General features: G+C 45.0%; 3 protein-coding genes across 6 annotated transcripts; 2 read left to right on the forward strand and 1 right to left on the reverse strand.

The window, feature by feature from the left end:
• Positions 1-666: 666 nt before the first annotated feature.
• On the forward strand, positions 667-3,110 carry LOC125536296 (40S ribosomal protein Sa-2-like). Its single transcript, XM_048699487.1, has 5 exons — positions 667-950; positions 1,501-1,763; positions 1,847-2,044; positions 2,152-2,350; positions 2,678-3,110. The coding sequence occupies exons 1-5, from the start codon at positions 809-811 to the stop codon at positions 2,788-2,790; spliced, it is 915 nt and encodes a 304-aa protein (XP_048555444.1). The 5' UTR covers positions 667-808; the 3' UTR covers positions 2,791-3,110.
• A 5,446-nt stretch (positions 3,111-8,556) lies between these two features.
• LOC125536299 (DNA-directed RNA polymerases II, IV and V subunit 6A-like) lies at positions 8,557-11,906 on the forward strand. The gene is made up of 6 exons (XM_048699492.1): positions 8,557-8,756; positions 9,566-9,599; positions 9,696-9,865; positions 9,941-9,992; positions 11,407-11,474; positions 11,562-11,906. The coding sequence occupies exons 1-6, from the start codon at positions 8,722-8,724 to the stop codon at positions 11,629-11,631; spliced, it is 429 nt and encodes a 142-aa protein (XP_048555449.1). The 5' UTR covers positions 8,557-8,721; the 3' UTR covers positions 11,632-11,906.
• Positions 11,907-12,082: 176 nt separating this feature from the next.
• LOC125536297 (peroxisomal (S)-2-hydroxy-acid oxidase GLO4-like) lies at positions 12,083-17,253 on the reverse strand. Of its 4 annotated transcripts, none has more exons than XM_048699489.1 (11): positions 17,089-17,253; positions 14,859-15,006; positions 14,645-14,769; positions 14,505-14,551; positions 14,340-14,417; positions 14,131-14,255; positions 13,596-13,656; positions 13,377-13,439; positions 12,965-13,034; positions 12,753-12,853; positions 12,083-12,625 (listed from the first exon to the last, which is right to left on the reverse strand). In XM_048699489.1, exons 2-11 carry the CDS (start codon positions 15,002-15,004, stop codon positions 12,341-12,343), a joined length of 1,101 nt encoding a protein of 366 aa, XP_048555446.1. In that variant the 5' UTR covers positions 15,005-15,006; positions 17,089-17,253; the 3' UTR covers positions 12,083-12,340. The 4 variants fall into 4 exon arrangements, with proteins under 4 accessions (XP_048555446.1, XP_048555445.1, XP_048555447.1 ...); XM_048699488.1 differs by having other exon boundaries at positions 14,859-15,009; positions 17,089-17,243; XM_048699490.1 differs by having other exon boundaries at positions 14,859-15,050; positions 17,089-17,227.
• Between the last annotated feature and the right edge of the window lie 10,451 nt (positions 17,254-27,704).

The following is a 27,704-nucleotide window of genomic DNA, read 5'->3' on the forward strand; positions in this document are numbered from 1 at the left end:
TATCTTATGGAATAGTACCACGATTTCAACTACGATGACGAGGCATTCATTTTCTGCCAATATCAACGCTCTGCATAAATGTGACTCGCAAGAAACAATGGGTTGACGATAATAATGTTTCCTACAATCACCCCTGGAATTGCAGATTTTATGGTAAAATTGAATAGGTGTTCACTAAGTCTTTGTTTTAAAAAAAATCATGTGTTTAGTGTCCAAATGCTCTAAAAGCTACATGTTCATATAGTCGTGGAAAATTTTCCTATGACATCCTCTGGGTCGTAGTGCCACTTTTGAAAAATCATACAAAAATCTTCTCTTTATTTTACATTATGGAAGAATCTAAACATTGCTCGAACTTACAAGACATGACATTTGTTTCTCCTCTTCTCTCTAAAAAAATACAATCTATAAAATTCCTGTGGATCCTGTGGAGCATCCAAACAACCACGTCCATACCATTCGTGCATTTCAGATCATTTTAGGAATGTAACATGGCATCAAATTCCTACAATCCGTTCCATTTCTACTTTTTGTTTCTTGTCTTGTGTTTCAATCTTCAAATAGTCCTGGGCCTCCAGAAACCTCAGAAACGCAAACAGGTCCTTTTCCCCACAGAAAGGCCCGGACGGCACAGGGAGCGAAAGGAAAACTGCCCGAGCTAGGGTTTTTATCCCACACACGGGCCAGCCCGTATAAGTAGTCCCGTCCCCAACCCGTCGCGACCTCTCCCGCCGCCACCACCCGTGCCTCCTCTTCCTCCTCGCTCTCTCGCGCACGGGGCTCGCGTCCGAAACCCTAACCTCCCACCATGGCGGCTGAAGGCGGTGGCGTCCGGGCGCTGTCCCAGCGCGAGCAGGACATCCAGATGATGCTCGCCGCCGACGTCCACCTCGGCACCAAGAACTGCGACTTCCAGATGGAGCGCTACGTCTACAAGCGCCGCACTGACGGTACATAGCGAATCCCTTTGCGCTGTTTGCGAGCGCCGTCTTAGAAATCGTAGATCCGTCCGTGCCGTTGGTTTATCTCGGCGCACGAGAAAGCTGCTGTTAAATCCAAAGTATACTTGGATCTAGGCATGTGCATATGGTCAATAGGTTGTGGTGTAGTGCTTACTTGTTAATTATGGGCGCGTGCGATGGAATGACTTGTTGAATCATATGAGCATGCTGTGCGAAAATATTTCTTAAGTAGCCTCTCATCGATGGTGCTGCTTCGTTCAGTTTGTAGTCGCATAATGTCTGTTGAATCTTATGTAACTTGATGATTCAGTGGCTACTAGAATCTGCTGTGTCGATATGATCCTGCCACTGTCAGTTGTGATCACAATGGAGAGTCTGGAATCACTGTATTTTCAGATGGTGTCATTTAACATGTAATTCATAATTCATGAGGTTAACTTGGTGCCAACTGCTTTAGTGTAGAGTAAACAGTTTCTTTCAGCAATTTACCTTAATGAACTGCAAGTGAGCAATGCTGCCCTTTTGCGCTTCTTTTCAGGCATTTACATCATCAACCTTGGCAAGACCTGGGAGAAGCTTCAGATGGCCGCAAGGGTCATTGTTGCGATTGAAAACCCTCAGGACATCATTGTGCAATCTGCTAGGCCCTATGGACAGAGGGCTGTCCTCAAGTTTGCCCAGTACACTGGTGCTAACGCCATTGCTGGCAGGCACACTCCTGGTACATTCACCAACCAGATGCAGACTTCATTCAGTGAGCCACGCCTTCTTATCCTGACCGACCCCAGGACTGATCACCAGGTACACTTCTATTCTCTTTACTGGATTGTGTTCTGTTAGTCAAATGGGGCCATTTATGAATCATTCTGTTCAACTGTATACAGCCTATCAAGGAGTCTGCACTTGGAAACATCCCCACCATTGCCTTCTGCGACACTGACTCTCCTATGCGTTACGTTGATATTGGCATTCCTGCTAACAACAAGGGGAAGCAGAGCATTGGTTGCCTATTTTGGCTGCTCGCCAGGATGGTTCTGCAGATGCGTGGTACCATTCTCCCAGGACACAAGTGGGAAATCATGGTCAGCTTTCACATACGAAGCAGTCTGCTTGTCATTGTTTGGTTATTGGAACTAATACAATATTTTCTTCATCTAATTGTTCCTGAATGCTGTTTTCCCTTTTGTAGGTTGATCTGTTCTTCTACAGGGACCCAGAGGAAGCTAAGGAGCTTGAGGAAGATGAGGCTTTGGGTGCTCCTGAGTACGCTGCAGTTGCAGAGTACACTGCCCCAGCGGGAGATACCTGGGGTGCTGAATGGCCAGGAGCTGCAGCTCCAGCTGCTGCCATCGAAGCCCCGGCTGGGGCTGAGTGGACTGGTGCTCCAGGTTTGAATGGAGACTTTTATTTTGTAATTGCATAATTAAATTGGAACTTTAGGAACAACCTCTAGTCTCAGTTTCAGCCCACATTTTAGATCAACCTGCTGTCCTAGTTTATTTTAGTATAAATTTTAGCTTTATATGGTCTTTGCTTGATCTGGGAATAGTAAGTTTTCAAGTTCACATTTAATTCATATCCCCTTTTTAACCCTACCCTTTTAAGATGCCATTTGCTATTCTCTACTTTCTTTTCCTGTCTCTGCCTATCAGTTTGACTATTGTTTGAAGCCTGAAATGTTCAAAATGTACTCAAATTACATTTCTGAATTTCAGCTCCTGCTGCCGATGGATGGGATGCAGTTGCAGCACCTGCCCCTACTGGCTGGGAACAGGGCAGCGCTCCCGCACCCGCAGCAGCACCAGCTGCTGCTCAGAACTGGGAGTGAAGGACTTGACCCAAGGTTTATGCTACTCGGCACTGTGGAGTGAAGGAGTTCGGCCGTGGTTTACGGGTGAAGGCTGTGTTATTTGCCCCGTCAGTACTCTGTTGGTAGACGCTGGTTAAGTAGATTTAATTTTTACAGTACTGAGTTATGTTAGATGGAAATCGATTTTTGTCTTCTTGGCTCTGCAGGGGCTGGGAGTTATCACCCCAGCCTTCTGCTGCCTCTCATCGAATAGCTTTATTTGAAGTTCCATTTTGCCAGCAAGTGTATGGTCAGATTCTCTTGAAATGTTATAAAAGCCCGGATCATGTGATACTCTAGATATGTCTACTTTATTTATGAGGCTATTGCTCATAACTTGCAAGCGGTCTTATAATCGTTGCATTTAAAAGGCAGCACGAAATTGGTCGGTGCGTCTCGGTGCCTGGCTTTGGTTCTTTGCATTGGACACGAACAAACTCTAATTTTCAGTGAATGTTTGCTGTGGGACATACAATTGTGAACGCGCTGGCAACACGAATGCTTCCAACCCATAAATCTCTGACAGAAACGCTGGTTTTGCCATGCACCCCAGCGAACATGGGCTGAATAGCATCACCCTGTTTTTTAAAGTAGAATTTTAACAACAATGTTTATAGAGATACAAAACAGAGCTGGAGGAATCCCTCGTCATCTAGCAAGTGCCAAACTATACGCTTGAAAATGACAAGTTTCGCAATGCAAAGATCCTTGGCGAGAACTACCGCCTCTCACTTTCTGCAAGCTTCAAATGTTTCTGGATCGTTGGTGCCCTCAAAACACAACTGCCGATGCGTCAAAAAACTATACGTTGACAACACTTCTGTTCGTAGCTTTGGCAACAACACCGACCACGCCCAACTTGACTTGCCCACCAAAGGAGGAATCCACTACCGGGCTTCTTGCAGGTCTCATGTATGATCACAGAGGTACTTGTGAATAAAAAGGTGCATCGATAGCGAGCTCTGGAACTCTTGTTCATGAATCGAGCGTCCAAACTCTAATCAAACATATTTATCCTACAATAAAGGATTGGTTGTCCGTTGAGGTTTGGCCTTGCCTTCTAGTACAACTCAGAGGAAAATGTAGGCCCCAGGATAATTTGAGCTCAGTTCTGGCCTTCTAAAGTCCTGAGACATATTGGAAGCTGAACAAAGTTATACGAAAATTTCGAATGAGTTTTACAAACTCATACACACTCATCTGCTTCGTCCATCTTGCAACGTTTGACGCAGGCGAAACGTGCCGCCACCGCCCTCCCAATTCTACACGCCAGTTTATAACGGCAGCAACAGATAAGAAGCTGAGCGCGCCACACCGTCATGTCGCTCCACTCTTCGCTTGCTGCTCCTACCGGTTTGGACCACCCTATCATTTTCCCATACATCACGTACTCCCTCAGTTTTAAAATATAAGCCTTTTAGAGATTTTTATAGGGACTGCATACAGACGCACATAGACATATTTCAGAGTGTAGATTCGCTTATTTTGCTCTGTATGTAGTCCGTATTAAAATCTCTAAAAAGTGTTATAGTATTTAGGAACCGAGGAAGTAGATTTTTACCATGCAAAAAAAGGGAGTACATTTTTATAATAAATAAATAATTTTATATGAATGTTTTTGTTGTTAGATCATCCTTTTTTTTTAGAATTATCCTCCTGGTCATTTTTTTAGGGGTAATCTCCTGCCTCCTGGCCAATTGAGCTGCCTTTTTTTTGAGCAATAGGTAATTGCCCGTGCGTTGCAACGGGGCATAAATTTCTAATGGTTCAGTACAATCATGGCAAATATATACCTTTACAATCCTCATGCACATCTTGCCAAATCATGTCTTGTTCATAAACATTTAGCTAGAAAGCAAATATAAGATGTAATGCATCCTTCGGTCCCATTTTTATATGGACAGAATATGAACGGGCAATGAAACCCCAAGATTGAGTTCTACTCCCTCTACAACAAGATATGTTTTGACACTACAATAATGTCTAAAAATATCTTATATTATGTTACATAGGGAATAGTTGCTTGTGTTTTTCGAACACCAACACATACGTAATCATATTGTCGTCTACCTCGCTTGGGAGATGAAATGTATTGTATGTCTAATTTGCAAGTGAAACAACTGTTACCTGCACAGGAGACGTCATATTAAATTTGTTATTTACAAAGATAATGAAAGATGCATGCAATGATCACTCTAAATACATAGTAGTACAACATGATGTTATGTGGTCCAGCTTCCACCCTTGTCACCTTGCTCTTCGATGACGATCGAGCCTCTGGAGACGAAATCCCATCAGCAGTGCCCATGGCATATGATCACAATTTACAGGTTATACATTAACATATACCAACATACTGGAATGTATGGAAATCTAGACATTAGTGCATGCCTTGAATCATTGACTGTCTTGAGCTTGTACTCCTTAACTGTTTCACCACTTGAATCTGTACTTCCCCTTTATAATTTCTCATGTACAACATCAGCATGATCTGAGAAGATAAGCACTGTCCACTACCGCAGGATTGTTATTATCTGAATTCTAATTGGAGTCACATGCTCTCGCTGTCCTGTCTTGCTCTTGCAGCAGTAGCTGCTGCTGCCGCCTTTTTATTGGTGATCTCTCTGCTTTGTTACCACGCATAAGCACAATTAGAAAGCTGATGTGATGGTTGCTAATGCACGTACGCGAATGCAAGGAGCTTACCTCAGTGGGTGCTACGGACATGGCGGGCGGCCGTGGCGCAGCATCTTGAGAATCATGGTCTTGAGGTGCGGTACACCGGTGAGCCCGTTCGGTCGCCCGCGTCTACAGATGAAACGTGCCCACAACGATAGGCCATAGGGATAAGAAAGAGATATATGAATCACGTTTTCAGAAAATCCAAATGGATAGTGCATGTGCAGGGCCGTTGATGGGGGAGTGCGAGCAGCCTAGAGATTTCTTTCCTTCGTTTCCGCAGATCTCGACAATTTCTTCCTGCATGCCACGCGCGGTCTCCGCGATTATCTTCCGTACATGCATCTGATTGCTTCCTTCTGATTTGTTTACCGATTGGTGGAAAAAGGAAAGGAAATTGATGACCTCCATTGAGTTTATTGCATTACCAAAGAGGATATTCATTTTTTTTGCGCAATCAAGGAGGATATTCATTACCGTACATACATGTACTGATCACGTTTGTATTACAAAACAAAAGATTGGTTACCATACATGAATTATTTGGTTGCCAAAAATATAGCGGGTCCATCCAGCCAGATGTGAATAAAACCGGCAAATAGGGAACCAGCAGAAAGAAAACCGGTGGAGGGAGGAAAGAAAATCGGTGGTGGGGTGGGGCCGTGGGGGTCATACGAAAGGATGGACGAAGGGTGGGCGACGTAAGAGGGGAGAGGGAACCTTACGTTTCTTTTAGACTAGTTAAATGCCCGTGCGTTGCTACGGGCAACAATGCAAAGTGTGTGCATTCGTTATTCTACTTTATTCGCTATGTGCAATAATTCAAAGTCAATGTGAAATATGTGTACATCTGTTATGTTATTTTGTACATATGTTTAGTTTATATTTACCTCGTAGCTATATATGCAAACATATTTCATTTGTCCCCTCCCTCTTAGCCATTATGTGCACCCATCCTGTAAAAATGCCCCACGTACATGCTGAGCATGGTTTCTATAGCACTACTATTAACTGATGGTCACGTCTTTGTCTACCTACCTACCACCCCTCATCAACAAATGGAAACTCCGACGACATTTAGCAAATGAAAACGCTTGACACGCAAGGGAACGACAGCCAACTACATTTATATGGAAAACCATCCTTCATCAATAAATAATAATAATAGGGCATCTTCAACAGTGACTCTCAAACCGTCCGCATCTTTCAGGACCGAGCGGTCCGGATGCATTTTACCATCAATGCAGTACCCCATCCACCCATGGACCGGTCCGGACATTCGACTTCCCGCGAACCGAAACCCAACCGGGGGGGGGGGCTTTGCGGGCGTCCGGACCGCTTTCGCCTATAGGGGTACATTAATTATCCTTCAAAAAATAACACAATGCACGATTGCAGCATGGCTTCCAAAAAAATGGATGTGGCATTTTCTTTAGGGCTGGAATCGACAATGCATATAGGGAGTGAAAAATATATGCACCTACAAATTGGAATTTCTCTCAAAAACCAATATACATAATATTAAGGAACGGAAGGTGAATATAATTAAGTGCAAACAAATGCAACCATTCTCGTCGCATTCAGTGCAAACTACTTTGGTAATCATTCATCAACCGGGTACAACAATGCAGACTTCAAACATATACTCAGCGATTTTGAAAGAAGAAGAAAAAAAACATATACCCAGGAAAGTGCACACACCTTAATTAATATAAAGGGTGTTTTCGCATAAACTTGTTCGCCCCTCGTAATTTATTTTTGTTATCCTTCCTGATGCAATGCAGCAATGTGCCATGATGATTTCCAAACCTGACTACTAATCATGCATAAGCTGTGTGCTGCTCTAGCATTATATGCACTAAGCAGAGATGCAATTAGCTGTTCATAATAAGAATTATCTTATTCGTTAATATAAAAAACCAAGAAATGACTGCTGCTAGGACTCAAGTCAGTGGAAAATCTGCACAAACAAGACATCAATCTCTTTGGTTCTATTGCTCTTAACAAGTGTACAACAAATGCTTTATACAAAAAAATCTACATAGTAAAGAGATCTCTCAGAGAAGGGAATGTACGAGTCGCAAAGCATTCTGATTCACATCCAGCACAATCAAGGAATTAACAAAGAGCAAAAACATATGTCCAGGAGTCGCAGACAATGGTGATTTGGTCATACACATGATTAAAAATTAATCTTCCTCTGGACCGGGTGAGGGACTGTAGTACGAACAATGGGGACTGAGATTGATCGACGATGTGGAGAGACAACGCGATAGCCAGGAGTCACAGACAATGAAGGACTTGATGACGATGGCCGCTCTCCATGCGTACACCGCTATGAGTTCCACTGCCGCGTCCTGCAGCTCGCAATCATGCCTCCCTGCGCCCTCTCCTCGTCATTGCATAATTACACCGTCCTAACTTGTTCCTTGAACGTCCAAACAGAAAATTGCAACCAATCCAGAGCTGCAAGATGTGCGGGATTCACCGAGGCGTGACGAGCGCGATATACACGAGCCAAGAAACTCGATCGTGCGTTTGATGGTGATAGAATTATCTTGGGTTCTCACGTAGGTATGCACACATGGAAGGCAGGAAGGGCCACGTGATTGATGGAATCAATCTCAGTCATTCCGTATGGAATGTGTGATTAATGCGAGATCATGGGAGGAGCGAAAACTTTGGTAGAAGAGAAACAGAAATGGAAGAAGGTGAGAAATGGAAGGACATATTTATGTCTCCTTCCATTGCTACAGACGATTTTTACAGACATGATTTGCAGCAAAAATTAGGGCAGTTTCTATAAACTATTTATTAAGTGCCAAAAATAGGTGGGCGTGAGGTTACGAAGGGTGGGGAGGTGCGGACGAAAACAATGACATAAGAGGGGAAACGGAATTTATGGTTCTTTTAGGTAGTAGAGAAGAGATAGTAGAGAAGTAGAGAAGATTCCAAAATTGAGCTGGCTACGATCCGGTCGGGGTCTCACAGGCACGAGAGGGCGCAAAACCGGGCCGGGCCATCATCCTGCCTTACCTCCCAGCCTGGGCCTGCCGTGGGCGCAAACCCGAGCCAGAGCCCGATTAAGTGGAAGCCGCGTGCCCGCATCGGTACTCCCTAATAACTTCTTCCCCTTTCCACCTTGTCGGCGAACACCCACCACAATCCCCACGCCCGAGGCTTCCTCCCGCGGCGAAACCCTAGCGACCGGAGCGCTCGGCGGCGGCAGCCATGGCGGACGACGATTACAATGAAGTTGACATGGGGTTCGCCTCTCTCTCTATCACACACACACACACACACTCTCTCTCCCTCTCCCTCTCCCTCTCGTGATCACCGTAATCTAGGCTAGGGTTTGGACAGAGTAGCGTCTTCGTTAGGACGAACCTGTTGCCATCGTTTCTCGATAGCATTCGGGTTGCAGAAGCTTGGCCCTTGATGATTGATTTGGCGCTCCGCACGAAAGTAGTGGTGAGAATCAGGCCCTAGGTATGGTTCGTTGGGTTTCGGAAGCGCCTGGTGCTGATTTTGAGTTCGCACTGGTTCTCACGCATAATAGGCTCGTGTGATTGTCAATTGACAGTGCAATATTTTGTCTTCAAGTTGACTAGGACATGATTGTAGGCTTTGTTCCCCATCTGATTTGGAAATTGTGCCCCTGAATTGCGGGTATACAACTTTTCAAGGCGGTAAATGTTTGAGTTAAAGATTAGTTGTTGATGCTCCCATCGAAGTTAGCAGCAGCTGTAAGGTCTTGCTTCTAATTGGGATAGAAATTTCAGCTCAGCCTTCCATTTGTGATTTGGTGGTGAAGAATTAATGCATTAGTTGGTCAGGTACTCAAGCCTATCTTTTCAGGGTGCCACTGTGATTATGTGACACTATCTGCCTAATTGTTTAAACAAAAAGATATGGATGCTTAACTTTAGTAGAATTACCATTTATATACAATTCGTACTTCACTTCCTTTGGGGTCAATATAGATCCTTATATTTCTCTTCTCATGCCACTGTACCTATCAGAGTTTATTTCATTGAATGAATTTTTGAGTTACAATTCCTCATTTCTTATGCAGGTATGAGGATGAGCCTCCAGAAGCTGATATTGAGGTGCAGATCTGTCACTATTTCATATACTGCTGGTATTCTTTAGAGGAAGAGCTTGTAGCTTCATATAAGTATTACTGGTGCATTACTGTTAAATAGGAAGGGGTTGAAGAAGATCCTGAGAACAATGAGGATGCCCCTGATGATGTGGTAGGGGGTGAGGGTGAAGAAAAGGAACAGGAAAAGACTGCCCGTCCACGCAATACAACAAAATATATGACCAAGTATGAGCGGGCACGCATCCTTGGCACACGTGCTTTGCAGATAAGGTATACTTATATCTGGGTACACATTCCTGTTAATGTGTTCATTTAATGAAGTAATTGACCCATTGATTTTTGTAGCATGAATGCCCCAGTTATGGTTGAGCTTGAGGGCGAAACTGATCCTCTTGAGGTAAAGTCGTATATTTTTTTGCTTACATATACTTTTAATGTCGGCTTCCAGTTAGACGATAGCCTTGGCTGTTTGCTTTCATTCTTTAGTTCCACTTGTCTTGTTGTACTTCTCTTTCTAGAAAAATTCTGATAGTATATTTAGATGGAAATTTACTTTTAAAGTAGAGATTGATTGCCTTGATACTGTGGAATTAGTCGTGTGCCAGGTATAAGAACGACCATGCTTATTTATGAATCTACTTTATATGGAGCTATATAAACTTATGAATAGGCTTTGCAATGAGAAGATTGACATTCTGATGTGGTGATCTAGGAATCTACTTCCTCTGTCCGGAAATAAGTGTTGCTCAAACGAATGTATCTATATGTATTTCAGTGCTAGATACATCCGTTTGAGCAACACTTATTTCTGGACGGAGGAGTACTTTATATTGAACTACTCCGTGCTAACTAATGAATATCCAACATTGTTGGAAATATTTATATTTATGAATTTGTTAACGCAGATATGTTTGATTGTTAAATACTCCGTCCCATAATATAAGAACATTTTTGACACTAAATGTTCTTATATTATGGGACGGAGGGAGTAATTGATAGTGTATAGTCTCTTAGGATCACGGGTCAGCAATGCAACCAGTTACTGATGTGTTTTCATTGTTCTACTGAATTATTGGGATTCTTGCTTTGTAATATTGCATCTAATTAGGCACTTGTTAGTTTGAAGTTTCAATATGCCAGTACAAGGAAATGTTCTTATGTGCAATTATGAAAATGTTCTTGCTGTATTAGTCTACCTTGTGAGTATGTGTTTTCCTTATAAAGCATAGCGCTAGACATAACAGAAGTTAATAAGCGTTTCTGTTTGTCTACTGAATTTGGTTTAGTCATTGTACCTATGTACATGTAGCTACTAGCTAGTTAGGATTCTTATTTACTCCAGTTGTATGAACAGGGATTGTAAGCAGTAAACCACTAAATTACACCATTTTATACCAAAAGGATGTCCTTGTTAATCACCTATGGTTCTACCCCTTTCTCTGAAACCACATTCTACAATATGTGTTCTGTTTTGTCAGAACAAAAAGAATCTGAATAGTTTTAGGTAAGAGCAGAAAAACCATGAAACGGTCGATATTTTGAGAAGTAATAATGCTCTTGCAAAGGGTAATTGAAATGAAATTCGTCCTCGTCTGTCAATAGTCCATTACAAACACTACCCAGATGGTTTTTGCTCCCATTTACTGTGGAACATAGTATACCATCGCACTCATTTCTACTCCCTCCGTCCCATAATATAAGAGCGTTTTCGACACTAGTGTAGTGTCAAAAACGCTCTTGTATTATGGGATTGAGGGAGTAGTTACTAAATTGCCTGCTCCGCTGATCTTTGTGTCTTTGTGCATCTTCAGATTGCCATGAAAGAACTGAGAGCACGCAAGATCCCCTTCACGATTAGGCGGTACTTACCTGATGGAAGGTGAGATTTAAAGGAAAATCCAATGATCACCTTTCTTTGCTGGGTATTATGTACTATAGCCTCATTTTTTACTTTATTTTGAAATAGCTACGAGGACTGGGGAGTCGATGAGCTCATTGTGGAGGACTCGTGGAAGCGTCAGGTTGGCGGGGACTAAAGCTGGTAGACTGTTTGAATGGAAGGCTCTGTGCTGCAACAAAACCTTGCCCTAGTAGCTATATGCAATGCTTAGCACTGAACTGCTGTGACAATGTTATGTTACCGTAACATGTGTGGGCTATGTCTGCCCATTGTGTTGTGCTACTACTGTAAACCAATTGCGTGGTTGCGTTAGTTTGCTTGGACCATTGCTTGCATGCAGCTACAAGTTGCTAATGAATACCCTACTCTAACCTCCTTTTGTGAGCGTGGTGCAGGACATTCTGCCGATTATTTCGTGTTCGCATTTTGTAGTAGATGACTTGAATAGATCAATTGTTTTGTAGTCGTAGTCCATATTGAAATATTTTAGGAACGGAGGAAGTAGATGTCTTGAATAGATCAACCAGAGTGCTAGGGTTGGGAACAGAGAAATACAAGCGCGTCCATTCAAACCTTAATACGAACTCTCAAAAGAAAAAAACCTCATACGATTCTTTGGATAAAATCCAACTTATATATGCTGGGTGTTTGGATAAAATCCTTCTCTCAGCAAAACAATGCAAGTTTGTTCTCAGGGCTGCACAAAGCATCAAAATCCAATTTCCCATTTTACAGATCCTTAGCTAGTTTACTACCAGCATCTCGAATGATCGATGCCGGCGTTGGCACATGCAGCGTGTCCTTCACAGTATGCAGTGTGCTGCGAATGCCGCGCGCGTCGCTCATCAGAGCAGCGACCTGAACCGGTCGCCCTCGGTCTGCACGCGGTCCCGGGTGATCTCGGCGACGCTCCGGCAGCCGCAGAGCGCCATGGCCAGCTCCAGCTCCCTGTTGAGCATCTCGATCACGTGCTTCGCCCCCGCCTGGCCCCTCGCCGCCAGCCCGTACAGCACCGGCCTCCCCACCATGACTGCCCGTGCCCCCAGCGCCAGCGCCTTGAGCACGTCGGTCCCCCGCCGGACTCCGCCGTCCACCAGCACCGGGACCGCCCCCGCCACCGCCTTCACTACCTACACACACACACACACGAAGCACCGCCTTTAGAATGTGTTTTATGATGCTGCACACACACACACACACACACACACACACACCCTTTGAACAAAATGGAAGACGACGGGCATTGGTGCGGTGAACCTCTTCGAGGGCGGATATGGTGGCCGGCGCGTAGTCGAGCTGCCGAGCGCCGTGGTTAGACACGATGATGCTGGCTGCCCCGGCCTCCACTGCTTTCCTGGCTGTTTGTTCCCCATGGTGTTCAACATTTCATGTATAAAAGATGAAAGATATGATCAACAAATTTATCCTCTGAAATGACTGAAGATACCGAACAGCGTTTACCGACTTACCGTCCTCGGCGGTCACGATGCCCTTCAGTAGAATGGGCAGGCTGGTTATGGATTTCAGCCACTCCACGTCCTACACACAGGGTTACCGGAGAGAGAATGTCAGAATTCACGTTCCAACTTCCATTATGCTCCTGAAGGATTGGCTCCTTGTTTCGGACATCAGTGCAGCAGCAGCAGCCAAGTACTGGAGCAATTCAAGGTTACTGTCTCCCTATATGTAAGGCACGTTCTCTACTGATAGGCAACCCTGTTCTTGCCAGAGGGCTTTGAATGTATAGCGTGCCTCTAGATGGGTCATGCAGAATGGCAGAATTGTCCTTGAAATTACTGTTGAACATACTTATGGAGTACTGGCGCACATGCTGTAGGATCTAAAGCTTTAATTTGCATATGGGTGCTGATTTTGCTGTACCTTCCATGATAAAGATGGGTCCAGCGTGTCGCGCACGTACTTCTCAAGCTTCGACCCGTCCGTCTGCAGATGAGAAATATGAGCCTTTCAGAAAGAAAAATGAATCCATGTAGTGTCCGAATGTCATAAACTATTTTGTTCATCTGTCCAGCACGGACAAATTATCCTCGAGTAAACATGCTCAAGGTAAGATATTCCATCAAGCAGGCATTGACTCACCGTATCGAGATCATCTATTGGCATCAAACCTTCGAGGTTTGCATTCGCAGGAGCAACCATTCTGCATGAACAATAAGATCAGCAAACCAAACATAAGAATTCTGTGCCATGGTGTCTGTTTATGACATTCAAAGGCCATATAAATATCTTTTAGGTACGATTTCAGGCATGAGACATTTGTAGGCTTATCAAATTTTAACCTCAGTGAATCGAGTTATATCATATTATTAAGTTGGTATTCTCTAACAAAGAATATTATTAAGATGGTACGAACATCACCAGATTTCCTATAAGAGGGAAATTCCCATATGGTTATTTTGGTGGGTTCAAACTATAACATTGCAGATTGATCAGGTATACTTTGAGCTATTAAAAGTATATGCAAACTTTAAAGTCCTAACGAATAAACTCTATCTTTAAATAGAAGCATATTATCTTGTCATGTGGTTTGCCGCAAAAAATAGGGTAGCATATGTAGAAGGAAAATAACAAATTGTTGTACAAAATATTTAAAACTTTGAAGATAAAATTGTACTTATTTCTGATATCTGCTTCACGTCGACCGAGCATAGGAGTGTCAACTGTCAAAACAATTGCCTTGAACCCATGACTCTCAGCCCGTTGTACCAATGTTGCTGAAATATCTCTGTTCTTAAACACCTAAAATGTTTGTACATAAAACAAAATCTGAGATCACATTATCTCGAAAGGAATTATATCGAGCTTGAAGTCTAGATGTCATACATATAACTGGTAAAAACGAATGGCATCACAACTGGAAGCAACTTCTTCGATTTTGCAACTGGCTGAGAAGGATAGCACCTGTACTTGAAAAAATGAACATATATAGCAATTGACAGATGAAATAAAACACGATTGAAAGATCATGAATTGTCAGTTGACACCAACCATTAAGGTATTACATGCTGCCGCAGCTCTTGCTGTAGCCACCTCCCCTGAAATTAGCATTGAAACAAGAGATGTAGAGATATTACAAAGTTTAGATGTCATATTTTTGACATTCTAAAATAAGTTTTGAACTATGAGACCTTCTGGATTTGCCAATTTGTGTGATCCCGTTGGTGCAACAATTATGGGCGAGGGCATGTCATATCCCAATAAGTTTATTGACATGTCTATGTTGCTGACATCTACAAGAACCCGAGGTCGCAACCTGCAGAATACACATCGAGAAAATCTTCAAGTCCAAACTCTTCAGGTCAATGAAGATTTTACCTGGAAGAGGCAGTATAGGAACAGTACAAAATTCTTCCATATGCTGCAATGTTGTCCCTCAATGTGTGTTCATCCTCCGCTCCTCCATTGATATAATCATAGTGCATCTTTGGCAGTGCTTTCTTGGCGAGTTCTTGATACTCACGAATATTGACTGGTAGATTATTCTCCATTTCTTCTATATAGAATGTTTAGAGGTCATTCAGCTGATGCAAATATCTGAATTTTAACCATACATCGGTTCAGATCTTTCTTTACATATGACCAACTGTCCAACTAGATGCCTATTTTTCAGTACTTTAGTGCCAAATCATTACATCTTTTACACATATACAGAGCTCTAAATTGAAGTCTCTATATACGTCCGAAAGAACTATAAAATACAGTACTGGCCACCTTTCAGAGCTGCCCTTTTCTTTTTTAGTAGACAACCTATTGCTTGTGTTCCTTGATCTTTGAGCCAATTTGTTTTTTCTCGAACACGCGTTTTATATTAGAAAAGAACGCCAAGATTGGTGCAAAGTTTACATGCGTAAACCGGGAGAACCAGAAAGAACCAAAAAAACCAACATAAGCCTAAAAGGTATGAAAGAAGAAAGCCAAAGCCCTACTGCTACCACTGTCTATTGTAGGACTGGAGGCCGAGCGTGCAGAGGCAAGCTCCTCAAGGCCACGGCCCCTGCCATCTTCCATTGGTCGACCTCGGGCAGAATTATTTTTAGCATTTTTTTCTTGTTTCGATTCCTATTGATTCGTCAAATCCAAAAAGGTCTGATTGCTGATTGAAGTTGAATTTATAAGAAAATTATTTTCTTCTAAGATTATGCTATGAAGCATAGAAGAAAATCAGCCTATTGCATTTGAAAAAAATAGCCAGGCCTTTTATGATGATGCAGCTGTACTAATAAAACATGTTTGTAAACTGAAATATCTGAATCATGCTGCAAATACCATTTATGGAGTAAAGTGCCGTTAGACAAACATTTGCAGTGCCAAACTTGATTTATTCAATTTAGTACAAAAGCTTACTGACAATCTAATCATGTAGCTTCTCTAAAGAAGATAATCCGATCACAACGGACTCAGCCAAGATGGTTAAAATTCTTATTCTGCAGATTTTATAGAAAGGTACATATACAGAAGTAATGCAACAAGAGTACAGTTCCGAAGAAACTCGAGGCACAAAATTTGATTTAATATCCATTCAGGTGTAAAAACTTGCCAATAATTGAGCACTATAACTTATCAACAATTTCTATAATATAACTTCACTGTTTTTAAGTTAGGAGTTACATAGAGAAGTTTTTACTGCGAGAATGCGTATCATAACTCATTTTTGTTCAGTCTCCTAGAAACAGGCTTCAGCCCAGCTTTATATATAAAGCCCAAAAGGCCGAACCGATACAAAGTGGTGCGGATTTTTGTTGGGCCTCAGGGTAGATGCAAATTGAAGGGGCAAAACAGTGAGTTTCTACTGTTGGTCACTGACAACTGCAGGGAATCGAAGAGTACAATGCAGATCAAAATGGCTCCAGATCAAACTATTCAAGTACAAAGTCCTTTGAAAGTGTAACTGCATACCTGATGCGAGCCAGCCTATCGATAAAAAGTACTCGAGTACTCCTCTACTACGTTCCAAAAATGGATAGACTGTGCTACGGCTTAGCACCAGTTCATACAAACATTCAACACTTAAAACCACTAAGCACATTCAGAAGTTCACTACCCAGGCGCAAAAACACGCATCTACATTCAAATAAAGGCTGGGCCAATCCAGATGATGCACGTCTTCGGGACTACAAAGCGTTTGTTCATGATCGGAGGAGCAAATCTCAAACAGTCCGCTCTGATCAACCGCAATAACCAGTGAGAAACCTTGTGAGGCCCAAGGTCGAACACTTGACCTGCTGCTTACTGGAACATCATAGGAAGGAGGTGTCCTACTGAGCTTAAAGATAAGGCCCCGGGACTGGGTCTGGCGAGACGGGGGACAAATTAAGAAGAAAACAGCGGGAGGACATACAATCGCCACTGGATCTCCGACGCAACTTCAATCATTTCACTGCACCACACAGTCGGGGATCATTCAAGATCCACAGTAACACGGCGGTCTCATCTGCCAGGCCCCCCACGGGGTCTCGCAGAGCAGCCGGTCAGCCGGAGATCGACAGCAAATCGAGAGCGGGACGGCCGTAGGAGACAGCGAATTCAAGGAGGGGATCGTGCGTGGAGGTGGAGCAGCAGGCAGGCACCATACCTGTAGTAGCGATTGAGGACTCGGGAGGATGGGCAGCTACCGGAGATGTCGGGGAGGATGAAATCAAGAAGGGGAGACTGATTGCTATGCTAGCTGCTGGCTGGGAAGGGAAGGATAGTGGATGATCGAGTGAGTGTGATGATGTCAGAAGACAGGTAAGGACAAGAAGAGGGTGATGTTGGAGTGCGGATTTTTGGAGGCCGAGCTTCAGTGAGCTCGGTATTTTGAAAAAAAATCAAAAAACGTATTTAAAAGTTCCAAAAAAATCTGAAAAAATACCATGAAAACCTATATGTATTCCGCAAGAACGTGTTAAATTTCGTCGAAAAATGTTGTGATTCGTAAGCTGTACAAAAATAACAAATTTCTGGCCCAATAACAAAAATAAAAAGCCCATTAAAAAATATGCAATTGTCCTTTTCCTGTACGCCACATGTAAACGTATAAATACTGTGAAATTTTGCATATACATAGTATACATGTGCATGTGTGTTCAAAAAATAAATTTGGAATTTTTCGTGCTCCAAAAAAATAAAAATTGAAAACGAGCTCACTGGAGCTCGGCCTCCGTTGGCATTTTCCGGTGATGTTGGCCCTACACTGGTGAGAACGAAAATTGCAGTCATGCTCGTGCAATTTCATCTCATCAGTGTCAACTTCAAGTAACTCTGCATTTTTTAAAAGAAGTATGCTTGTATTCAAACCACAAAATAATACAAAGTCTTTGATCCGTACAAGCATACCGTATCACATGCACAAATAACTGGAATAATAAAGAGCATCCTAAAACAACAAGTAAAACAGTAAAACACGAGAGGGCCGCTTGCCCGCCCTGCCTTCCCCAGCGGCGTCGCCATGCTCAGCGCGTGTTGGCTGCGCCTCGTCCGCCGCCGGAGTCCAGGATGCCGACTGAGCTGTTTGGCTGTTGCTACAATTGTGGCAAAGACGATGGTCACATCTCGGCGGAGTGCAGGAACCCCAGTTTCTGTGTTCGGTGCCGGGGGGAAGGTCACATCTCGCGGGGCTGCACCCGCCCCCGCAGCCTGTCTCCGGTGGAGCAGCCGCCGCGCCCCCCGTCGGCCCTCCGTCCTAGGGCTTCTCCTGCTGCTGCGGCGTCGGCCGTTTTGCCCCCAGCCTCGCCGCGGCGCTCTGCTTCAGCTCTGCCGTCGCCCCCTCCAGGCCCTCCGCCACCAGGTGCCATCAGGCTTTGGACGGACGTCGTGCGGGCGTCGTCCGCGTCGGCGGCGCGTGTGACGCCGGTGATCTCGGGTCAGGGTGTAGGATCGAAAGTATGTCTAGAGGGGGGGTGATTAGACTACTTGACCAAATAAAACTTATCCTTTTCCCAATTTTAGTTCTTGGCAGATTTTAGCAACTTTGGACAAGTCAAGCAATCTTAACACAATTCAAGCAAGCATGCAAAGAGTATATGAGCAGTGGAAAGTAAAGCATGCAACTTGCAAGAATGTAAAGGGAAGGGTTTGGAGGATTCAAACGCAATAGGAGACACAGATGTTTTGTCGTGTTTCCGATAGGTGGTGCTATCGTACATCCACGTTGATGGAGACTTCAACCCACGAAGGGTAACGGCTGTGCGAGTCCACGGAGGGCTCCACCCACAAAGGGTCCACGAAGAAGCAACCTTGTCTATTCCACCATGGCCGTCGCCCACGAAGGACTTGCCTCACTAGGGTAGATCTTCACGAAGTAGGCGATCTCCTTGCCCTTACAAACTCCTTTGTTCAACTCCACAATCTTGTCGGAGGCTCCCAAGTGACACCTAGCCAATCTAGGAGACACCAATCTCCAAGAAGTAACAAATGGTGTGTTGATGATGAACTCCTTGCTCTTGTGCTTCAAATGATAGTGTCCCCAACACTCAACTCACTCTCACAGGATATGGATTTGGTGGAAAGAAGATTTGAGTGAAAAGCAACTTGGGAAGGCTAGAGATCAAGATTCATATGGTAAGAATGGAATATCTTGGCCTCAACACAAGCGTAGGTGATTCTCTCTCAGAAAAGGTAAGTTGGAAGTGTAGGTTTGTTCTGATGGCTCTCTCTATGAATGAAGAGGAGGTGGAGGGGTATATATAGCCTCCACACAAAATCTAACCGTTACACACAACTTGTCAATCTCGGTGGGACCGAATTGATAAACTCGGTTGGACCGATTCAGCAAATCTAGTGACCGTTAGGATTTTTGGTGGGACCGACATGCAACTCGGTAGGACCGATATGGTTAGGGTTAGGGCATAACGTAATCTCAGTGAGACCGATTACACAAACTCGGTGAGACTGATTTTGGTAATAAGCTAACCAGAGAGTTGGCAGGTAAACTCGGTGGGACCGATTCGCTCATTTTGGTGAGACCGAAATGTTACGAAAGGGAAACAGAGAGTTTACATTGCAATCACGGTGGGACCGATCGCTCATCTCGGTGGGACCAAAACGTTATGAAGGGAAACAGAGAGATTACAATCCCATCTCGGTGAGACCGAGATCCCTATCGGTGAGACCGATTTGCCTAGGGTTTGTGGCAGTGGCTATGACATCTGAACTCGGTGGCGCCGGATAGAAAGAATGGGTGGGGCTGAGTTTGACTTTTGGTTTAGGTCATATGTGGATGTGAGAAAGTAGTTGAGGGATTTGGAGCATATTACTGAGCACTTTGAGCAAGAGACTCATTAAGCAACACCTCATCCCTCCTTAATAGTATTGCCTTTTCCTATAGACTCAATATGATCTTGGATTACTAAAATAGAAAATGTAGAGTCTTGAGCTTTGAGCTTGAGCCAATCCTTTTGTCCTTAGCATTTTGAGGGGTCCACTTTTCTCATTCATGCCATGTCAATTATTGAGCTTTCCTGAAATATTAATCTTGAAATAGCATCAGCTTAATGAGCTATATGTTGTTAGGAATTACCAAAACCACCTAGGAATAGTTGCACTTTCAATCTCCCCCTTTTTGGTAATTGATGACAACATATAGATTAAAGCTTCGACAAATGATAATAAGAGTGAAAAACATTGTCGCTTTGAGAAGTATGTGAAAAGCAAGAGCTCCCCGTAAATTTGTGCATAGTTTAAGATTTGCTTTGGACTGCAAATGCACAATGAGTTAGGACCATGGGTTACTCTTCCATGTCACATACATCTTGGTGGAGCGCTCAAAATGATAATAATTAAATACATGCACTCATCACCAAGCAAAGTGAATGATCATATGGGGATATAAAAGGATAATGTCATCCAACAAGCACTAAGGTAGCATATGATCAAACACATGATCATCCAAGTATCACACAAAAGCATAAAGTATCTTAAACAAGCAAATAACAAAGTTCAACCACCAAAAAAAACAAGAGAGAACAAAGAGCAACACACTCTCTCTCTCTCTCAGCCTATGATCTATACATTTTCTCCCCCTTTGGCAACAAGTTACCAAAAAGTTCATAAAAAATGCATAGTGCTAGATCGACTCTCAGGCTTGGTCTTCAGGTGGTGGTGTAGATAAAACTCCAAGAACGAAGGCATCAGTTGATGTAGATGGAGCTGGTGGAGTGGGTGCTGGAGTTGGTGGCACTGAAGCTGTAGCTGGTGCAGATGAAGTTGCTCTGGTGTCTGTAACTGGCACTGCAGCAGATCTCTGTCCTCTGGGCACTCTAGCAAAAGCATCAGTGGTAGACTTACCCTTCTTCTCCTGCACTTCATCCTGAAGTTGCTCAACAATTGACTGTATCTCAGTGACCTTCACATCTAAATCATAGAACTTCTGCTCCATGATCCTCTCCAAACTCTCCTGGTTTCGAGTCAGGGTGGCCAATCCCTTCTCAATCCTCAGAGTGCAGGCAATCAAGTAGCCAAGCTGATCTTGCTTGCTCTTCAGAAGATACTGAGATGCCTCATCAATGGTTGGCATCTTTGCAGCCTTTTCAGTCCTTGCCTTCTCCCTCTTTGCTTGTGCTTGCACAGAAGATGGTTCATTCTCATCCATTACCATAATGTTGTCCTCAAAGTCTGGGTAGATGGGCATATGATCCTTGTCCAAGAGATATGTGCCAGTTCCCATCTTGGAGTTGATTGGCTCCTGGATCTGTGGGGCATACCCACAACTTCTCTTCTGATCTGCAGCTGTTCTCTTTATAGTTTCCACAATTAGGCTCATGACTTTGAACTTTTGAGGCACATCAAATATGTGAAGCAGGTTAATTGCATGGCCTCTGATCATCTTGTAATCACCTGACTTTGGCAATAGAGTGTGCCTGAGGATCCAGTTGATTGTTGGCAAACCTGACAGAAGGTAATGTACTGATCCAAATTTGTGCGTCTCAAGAGCAGCATCCAGGATCTCTCTATACATATGTGCCATGGTGTTGTGATCCTTCTTCTTCTTGGCATAGACATCCAAGTCATCTTCATTCTCCTTAGGAGCATTGATCAATTTTGCCCATTCTTCAACCGTTGACTGGTACCTAGTACCTTCAGACATCCAGACAATCCTTCCATCTGGGTAGAAATGAGCTGTGGAGTAGATCTGCATAATAAGCTCATCATTCCACTTTGTGAGCTTCTGCCCAACAAAGTCCTCTACTCCACAAGACTTGAAACTATCATAGACTCCAGGATAGTGTTCTTCATTTTCCCTGATGTACTCCCAGTCCACCCATCTCATACCACAGACTATAGGCTTCTTGTCAAGCAACACTGTCTCATAGAAGTCCTGTTGTTTCTTTGTATGGAACCTGTAGTCCACAGCAGTTCTTCTCCTGACTGCATAGGGATCAGTCAATCTCCACCGTCTGAGTCCTGCATCCTTCCTGAGCTTCATGTCCTCAGCTACTGGATGAGCATCATTGTGATATGGAATTTTAGGCTTCAACTTCCTCAAGACATGTGACTCATCATCTTCTTCTTCTATAGCAGCTTCAGGCACTGGGGCCTTGTTCTTCTCTGCAGCTGGGATATTCCTTGTACTCCTCTTGGGTGCAGCTTTGGGTTTTGGAGCAGCTGCCTTGGGAGCTTCTTTAGGCTTAGATGGAGCAACCCCTGATCTTATAGCATCTCCCATAAGCTTTTGAGCTTTAGGTGCTGGTGCAGCAACCTCTTCCTCTTCATCTTCCATCATTGAGGGCTTCCCAATTACTCTGGCCATGGTCTTCTTGACCCTTTTTTCCTTTTCTTCTCCGCCACAACCTGTTCTTTGGGTGCAGATCCCAAAGTTCTTGAGTGGATGTTCTAGCCTTTGACATACACTACAAAAAAAAGACACATCCGTGACATTTTGGGCCGAACGAATTTTTTTTCTGTCATACATATGACACTTCTATGACGATAATTGTGACAAAACCCGGTATCATCATAGATGTGGTGGGCTCCTACTTCTATGACAGAAAATCATGACATAAAATGGGCTTTTCGTCCTGGGCGGGCCGGAGACGCAGCTGCATGACATTCTTTGGGCCGTCCATGACGGAAAAAACCGTGGTAGAAGCGAGGGGAGGAAAATTTTGGGGAGTTCCCGGTTACGGTGGGAGGTCGGGGGCCGAGCGATGCGCGTTTCTCTCGTACATGTATGCGCGTGTGTGCGAGGCGTTGTCTCTAACTGAACCCGAGCGAGGCGTTGGGCTCTAACTGAACCCGAACGATTGCACTGCAGGCTACGCGTTACTGAACCCGATCGATCGATCGATGGCTGTTAACTGAACCCGATCGAGCGATTCCTTCGCTACTGCTGCTAACTGAAGCCGATCGATTGGATGAACAGTGAGCGTTGTGGGAGGGGGGGGGGTTGGATGAACAGTGAGCGGTGGCGTTGCCTCTGGATGAATAGGACCCCGTGGTGTGGAGGGCTGGATGAACAGTAGACGATGGAGGGGTGCCCGTGGAGGGGTGGTTGAACAGGACCCCGTGGTGTGGAGGGCTGGATGAACAGTAGACGGTGGAGGGGTGGTTGAACAGTAGCCGGTGGAGTAGCGCGCGGTGGAGGCTGGATAAACAAGAGCTCGTGGAGGCTGGAGGAGGTCGACGGTAGCCCGTGGAGGCTGGAGGAGGTCGACGGTGGAGATGAACAGTATCCCATGGAGTCCCGTTTTGCGGTACGCCACACCCCTCCCGATGAACATGACCCCGTTTCGACCGTAGGAGGTCCGTTTCATCCGTTTTGCGGTACGCCACACCCCTCCCGATCAACAGGACCCCCGTTTTGATCGTAGGAGGTCCATTTCGTCCGTTTTGCGGTACGCCACACCCCTCCCGATCAACAGGACCCCGTTTCGACCGTAGGAGGTCCGTTTCCTCCATTTTGCGGCACGCCACACCCCTCCCGATCAACAGGACCCCGTTCCGAACATAGGAGGTCAGTTTCCTCCATTTTGCGGTACGTCAGGCCTCGTTTCCATCGCCTGTTCGGTCCAAGCCCCCCCGATGAACATGACCACACATTCTGTTCCGACCCAGCCGGTTGGCTTCCACACGTTCCTTTGCCTCTCGATAAACACGACGCATTCCGTTGCCTCCCCATGAACATGACGCATTCCATTGCCTCCCCATGAAAACGACGACGATGCTGTTTCTCCGTTCCGACCCAGCCATGCACACGAGCCCTGGCCGTACGTATGCGCGAGTAGGCGTTCGAGACCCCACCCGTATGTACACATACGTGGCCGTATTTTCTTTCTTGCACCCTGGCCGCTGTACGTACGTGTACATGCTACATGCACGTCTCTACTACGACACGTACGCGCCTCTACTACGACACGTGCGTGCCTCTACATCCACCAGTATATATGTACGTACACGTTCGCGACCAGAATGACAATGCTACGTACGCTTCGACCAGGTGGGTCCCGACTGTCAGGCACTTCCTTGCATGCGAAGATGTAGCTGGTGGGTCCCAACAGTCAGGGGGGCGAATCGTTTTTTTACCCGGACGCACTTCCTTGCGTGCGGAGATGTAGCTGGTGGGTCCCAGCAGTCAGGGGGACGAATCATTTTTTTGCCCGGACGCACTTCCTTGCGTGCGAAGATGTAGCTGGTGGGTCCCAGTAGTCAGGGGGAAACGTTTTTTTTCACGAAATACGGTGGCCCGTCCGGTGGGTCCCCGCTGTCAGGTGGAGGAATCATTATTTTGCGCGTAATAAGGAGGCACTTCCTTGCTGCGGCCGTGGACCCAGCTGTCAGCCTCTCCACGTACAGTCCATGTCCGATGGAAGTCGTTCCTTGACCACGTTGACCACGCCGCGTAGAGAGCACCACGACGGTGGACGAGGACGAGGACTAGGAAGGGGATTACTCGGAGCCGGGGAAGACGCAGCAGTGGTTGCCCACGCGAAGAAGAGTACGAGGGTTCACTGGTTCGGCTGTGGTGTGAGGTTGCTGTCGCTGCAGAATAGCAGGGGGTGTGGGTGAGTAGAGGGATGGCCTGGCCAACGGTGGGAGTAGTAGGGGGCGGTGAGGCCTCCGCGGCATCACAGCTGGCCACAGGAGGAGGAGCACGCGGCACGACCGGCGCTGGTTTGGGCGGCTGGAGCAAGAAGACCAAAGGTTGAAGAAGCACTACGGCCGTTGGATGAACATCGTATGGTAACAGGAGATAGAATAGTTCATATTGACTAAGTTGACAAAGCCCTCCGTCCCCGTCAATTTGGTAGGCCCACAAGTCAGCCTCCTACTATGCTGGGTTCTAGCTGGCAGGGGGAATATTCATTTTTTTGTGCGTAATAAGGAGGCACTTCCTTGCGTGCGAAGATAGCTGGTGGGTCCGACATGTCAACAGGGGGCACGTTATTTTCGTGAAATACAGAGGCCCTTCTGGTGGGTCCCAGATGTCAGGTGGAGGAATCATTATTTTGCACGTAATAAGGAGGCATTTCCTTGTGTGCGGCCGTGGACCCAGCTGTCAGCCTCTCCACGCACAGTCTACTTCCGATGGTGTCGTTCGTTGATCACGTTGACCATGCCGCACCGAGCGCATCCAAGGTGGTGGACGACGGCGAGGCCCCGGACAGCAACGAGCCGGAGATGGGAAGACGCGGGAGTAGAGTCACAGACGGAGAGGTGTACGAGGGTTAACTGGTTCTAGTGCGGTGTGGTTAGGCAGTAGGCGGAGAAGAACAGGAGGTGTGGAGGGGTGGAGGGATGGCCTGGCCAATGGTGGAGTAGCGCTTCATAGCGAAGCGTGCTAAGCAGAGCTGCTAGCAGCAGGAGGCGGGAGGTGGTCCCGGCGACGCTGGAGGAAGAAGACGAGAGATTGAAGATGGATGCCGGTCGTTGGATGTAAATCCAATGGCTAACATGTCAGAATCATTTGTTGACTAAATTGACAATGACTTGCGTTGGCTTCGACCTATTGGCCCACATTTCAGCCTCCAAAAATGTGGCACGTATTCAACCCATTTTTTTTTCATAATTTACAGTCTTTTTTTGCGCGGTAGAATTTACAGTCAATTTGATTTTTTTTGAATTACAGTCATTAGCTGAGCTGGGTGAACAAATAATGTAGCGTCCATGCGGCCCATTTATTTTATTTCCTAAAAAATTACAGGCCATTTTCACATTCTCGAAATACACGATTTTGCTGGGCTGATTCTAATTATAATGTTGGGTTGGGCCAGCAATGTTATCAAAAAATAAAAAGGGGCTGAGCATTTTGTTATAAATATATTTAAAAAATAAGTGATATTATTACATTCGTCCTTAAATCTTACCAAGCTTTTGTACACAATCACTAGGATTTTCGTGCCAAAACAATCCAGAATTTTATTTGTTAAGAAATTATTTTTATAAGTTAATAAGATGTGGGATATTGTTTTCTTACATATGTAAGTATCTATTAAATATATGATGACAATAAAAATAATATATAATAACATATAAAATAATTTAAATATATATAATATAGTTAGAAGGGAAACATAAGTTGGACCTGGCGTTCCTATTCTTATATAGAAAAATAGAACAAACCTCTGCGTTTTCTTCAAAAAAATACATAAATTGGGCTGCCAAAAATAAAACCTCGGATGGGAGGTCCATAGGCCGGTCGATACATGGCCTATGGACCTCCCATCCAAGGTCGTGGGCTGCGCATGTTAAAAATGACAGCCTAGACGGGGCAGCCCAAAACCACGTCCAACACTTACCAAAACTTCGTCCCTCGTTTTCTTTGTGTTTCGCACACTCGACATTGTGTGGGCATTTTGACTGTGCATCATATGAAGATGTGCTATACATGAATGTTGATCAGCATGGTGTTAACTGGCTGATAGTTCCATTTTCGACCATGAATAAAACTTCCAATATGATGTTAACCCTGTTTGAAAAGGCCGTGTTAATATAAATGCTTTGCCTTTGAAAGTTGTAGTTTCTTATTTAAAACTGAACTTGCAGTTTCTTATCTGAAACTGAAACTTGCAGTTTCTTCTCTGAGAATCACATTGTCTGCACTTTTATACTCATATGAAACTACATTTTTAAGTGCTAAAAATAAATCTCTAGAATTCATAAAATACGTCATATGCTCAATACTGCAAATATGAAATTCAAAAGACATTCATATCTGAAAGTACTCTCAAAATACACAACACAAAACACAATTCACAACCTGCAAATACTGACAACCCTAAGCTCCTCCTGACAATTCACAACCTGCCCGACTATTGGGCTGGGGGGAAACCCCCTCCTATTCCTCGACGGCAGACAACCGCCCCGTGAGACGATGTGAACGGCGAGGGAGACGATGGCGGGGAAGCGTCGTCAGGCCAACTGCTTTTCTCCTCTTGCAGTTGGGTTCGGTCGACGAAGACTCCACCGGCTCGCTCTGGCAGGACACCCTCACAAATGGCACCCTGTAGATGCTCGATCCTTGAATCTCTGGTGGATGCTCCATCTGGGATCGATACTCCCACCACCGATCCCTCACGATCGGATTCGGTGAATCTGTTTGCTCCATGGCCCAGAGGAGCAGCTCTATGTACTCCGACGCGACTCCCTCCGGGAGTATCACCGCCTTTTCGCTCTGTTACAGATATTTGGCCATGGATGTCGCCGTCGCCGCTAGTTGGTCCTTGTTGTCAAACCAAGACTGTATCTCCAACATCCTAGCTAGCTTCACAGAGTCGCCGTCTGCGATCCTCACGTATCGGTTGTACTCCTCCATCGATCTACTTCTCCGCAGCACCTTCACTCGCCGGCGGTGGTTTTTGAATGGAAGAGGAGAGGAGCAGCGCTAGTTTTGGATTAGAACAGGAGAGGAGCGACGCTGGTTTTGGACTGGAACATGAGAGGAGGGGCGGTGGTTTTGGAATGGAAGAGGAGAGGAGCGGCGCTGCATTTAGATTGGAACAGGAGAGGAGCGGCGGTGGTTTAAGAGGAGAAGATAATTAAATCACCACATATTAGTCCCATTTTATTAGTCCTGCTGTAATTAAATCACCACATATTACACTGATTCCACTGCTCGTTGCGTACGCTGATTGGGAGAAATAAATACCCAGTCGTAGCATGCACTAGGGATGTGCGCGTGAGGCTTGCATGCGGCTGCATGCGGAGGGAGGCGAGACGATTCAATTAATTAATGCCACTCCTACTCATCCCCGCACGTCCTTCAATACTACGGCG

Source organism: Triticum urartu, chromosome 2 (genome assembly GCF_003073215.2).
Source record: "Triticum urartu cultivar G1812 chromosome 2, Tu2.1, whole genome shotgun sequence".
Taxonomy (NCBI): Eukaryota; Viridiplantae; Streptophyta; class Magnoliopsida; order Poales; family Poaceae; genus Triticum; species Triticum urartu.

Coding starts and splice junctions, on each gene's coding strand:
- LOC125536296 (XM_048699487.1), top strand. CDS start 809: ATGGCGGCTGAAGGCGGTGGCGTCCGGGCGCTGTCCCAGCGCGAGCAG. Junction 2,045..2,151: donor GACACAAGTGGGAAATCATG/GTCAGCTTTCAC, acceptor TCCCTTTTGTAG/GTTGATCTGTTCTTCTACAG. Junction 2,351..2,677: donor TGAGTGGACTGGTGCTCCAG/GTTTGAATGGAG, acceptor TCTGAATTTCAG/CTCCTGCTGCCGATGGATGG.
- LOC125536299 (XM_048699492.1), top strand. CDS start 8,722: ATGGCGGACGACGATTACAATGAAGTTGACATGGG. Junction 9,600..9,695: donor CTCCAGAAGCTGATATTGAG/GTGCAGATCTGT, acceptor ACTGTTAAATAG/GAAGGGGTTGAAGAAGATCC. Junction 9,866..9,940: donor ACACGTGCTTTGCAGATAAG/GTATACTTATAT, acceptor TGATTTTTGTAG/CATGAATGCCCCAGTTATGG.
- LOC125536297 (XM_048699489.1), bottom strand. CDS start 15,004: ATGGAGAATAATCTACCAGTCAATATTCGTGAGTATCAAGAACTCGCC. Junction 14,418..14,504: donor CAGCATGTAATACCTTAATG/GTTGGTGTCAAC, acceptor TTTCAAGTACAG/GTGCTATCCTTCTCAGCCAG. Junction 13,440..13,595: donor CAATAGATGATCTCGATACG/GTGAGTCAATGC, acceptor TCTCATCTGCAG/ACGGACGGGTCGAAGCTTGA.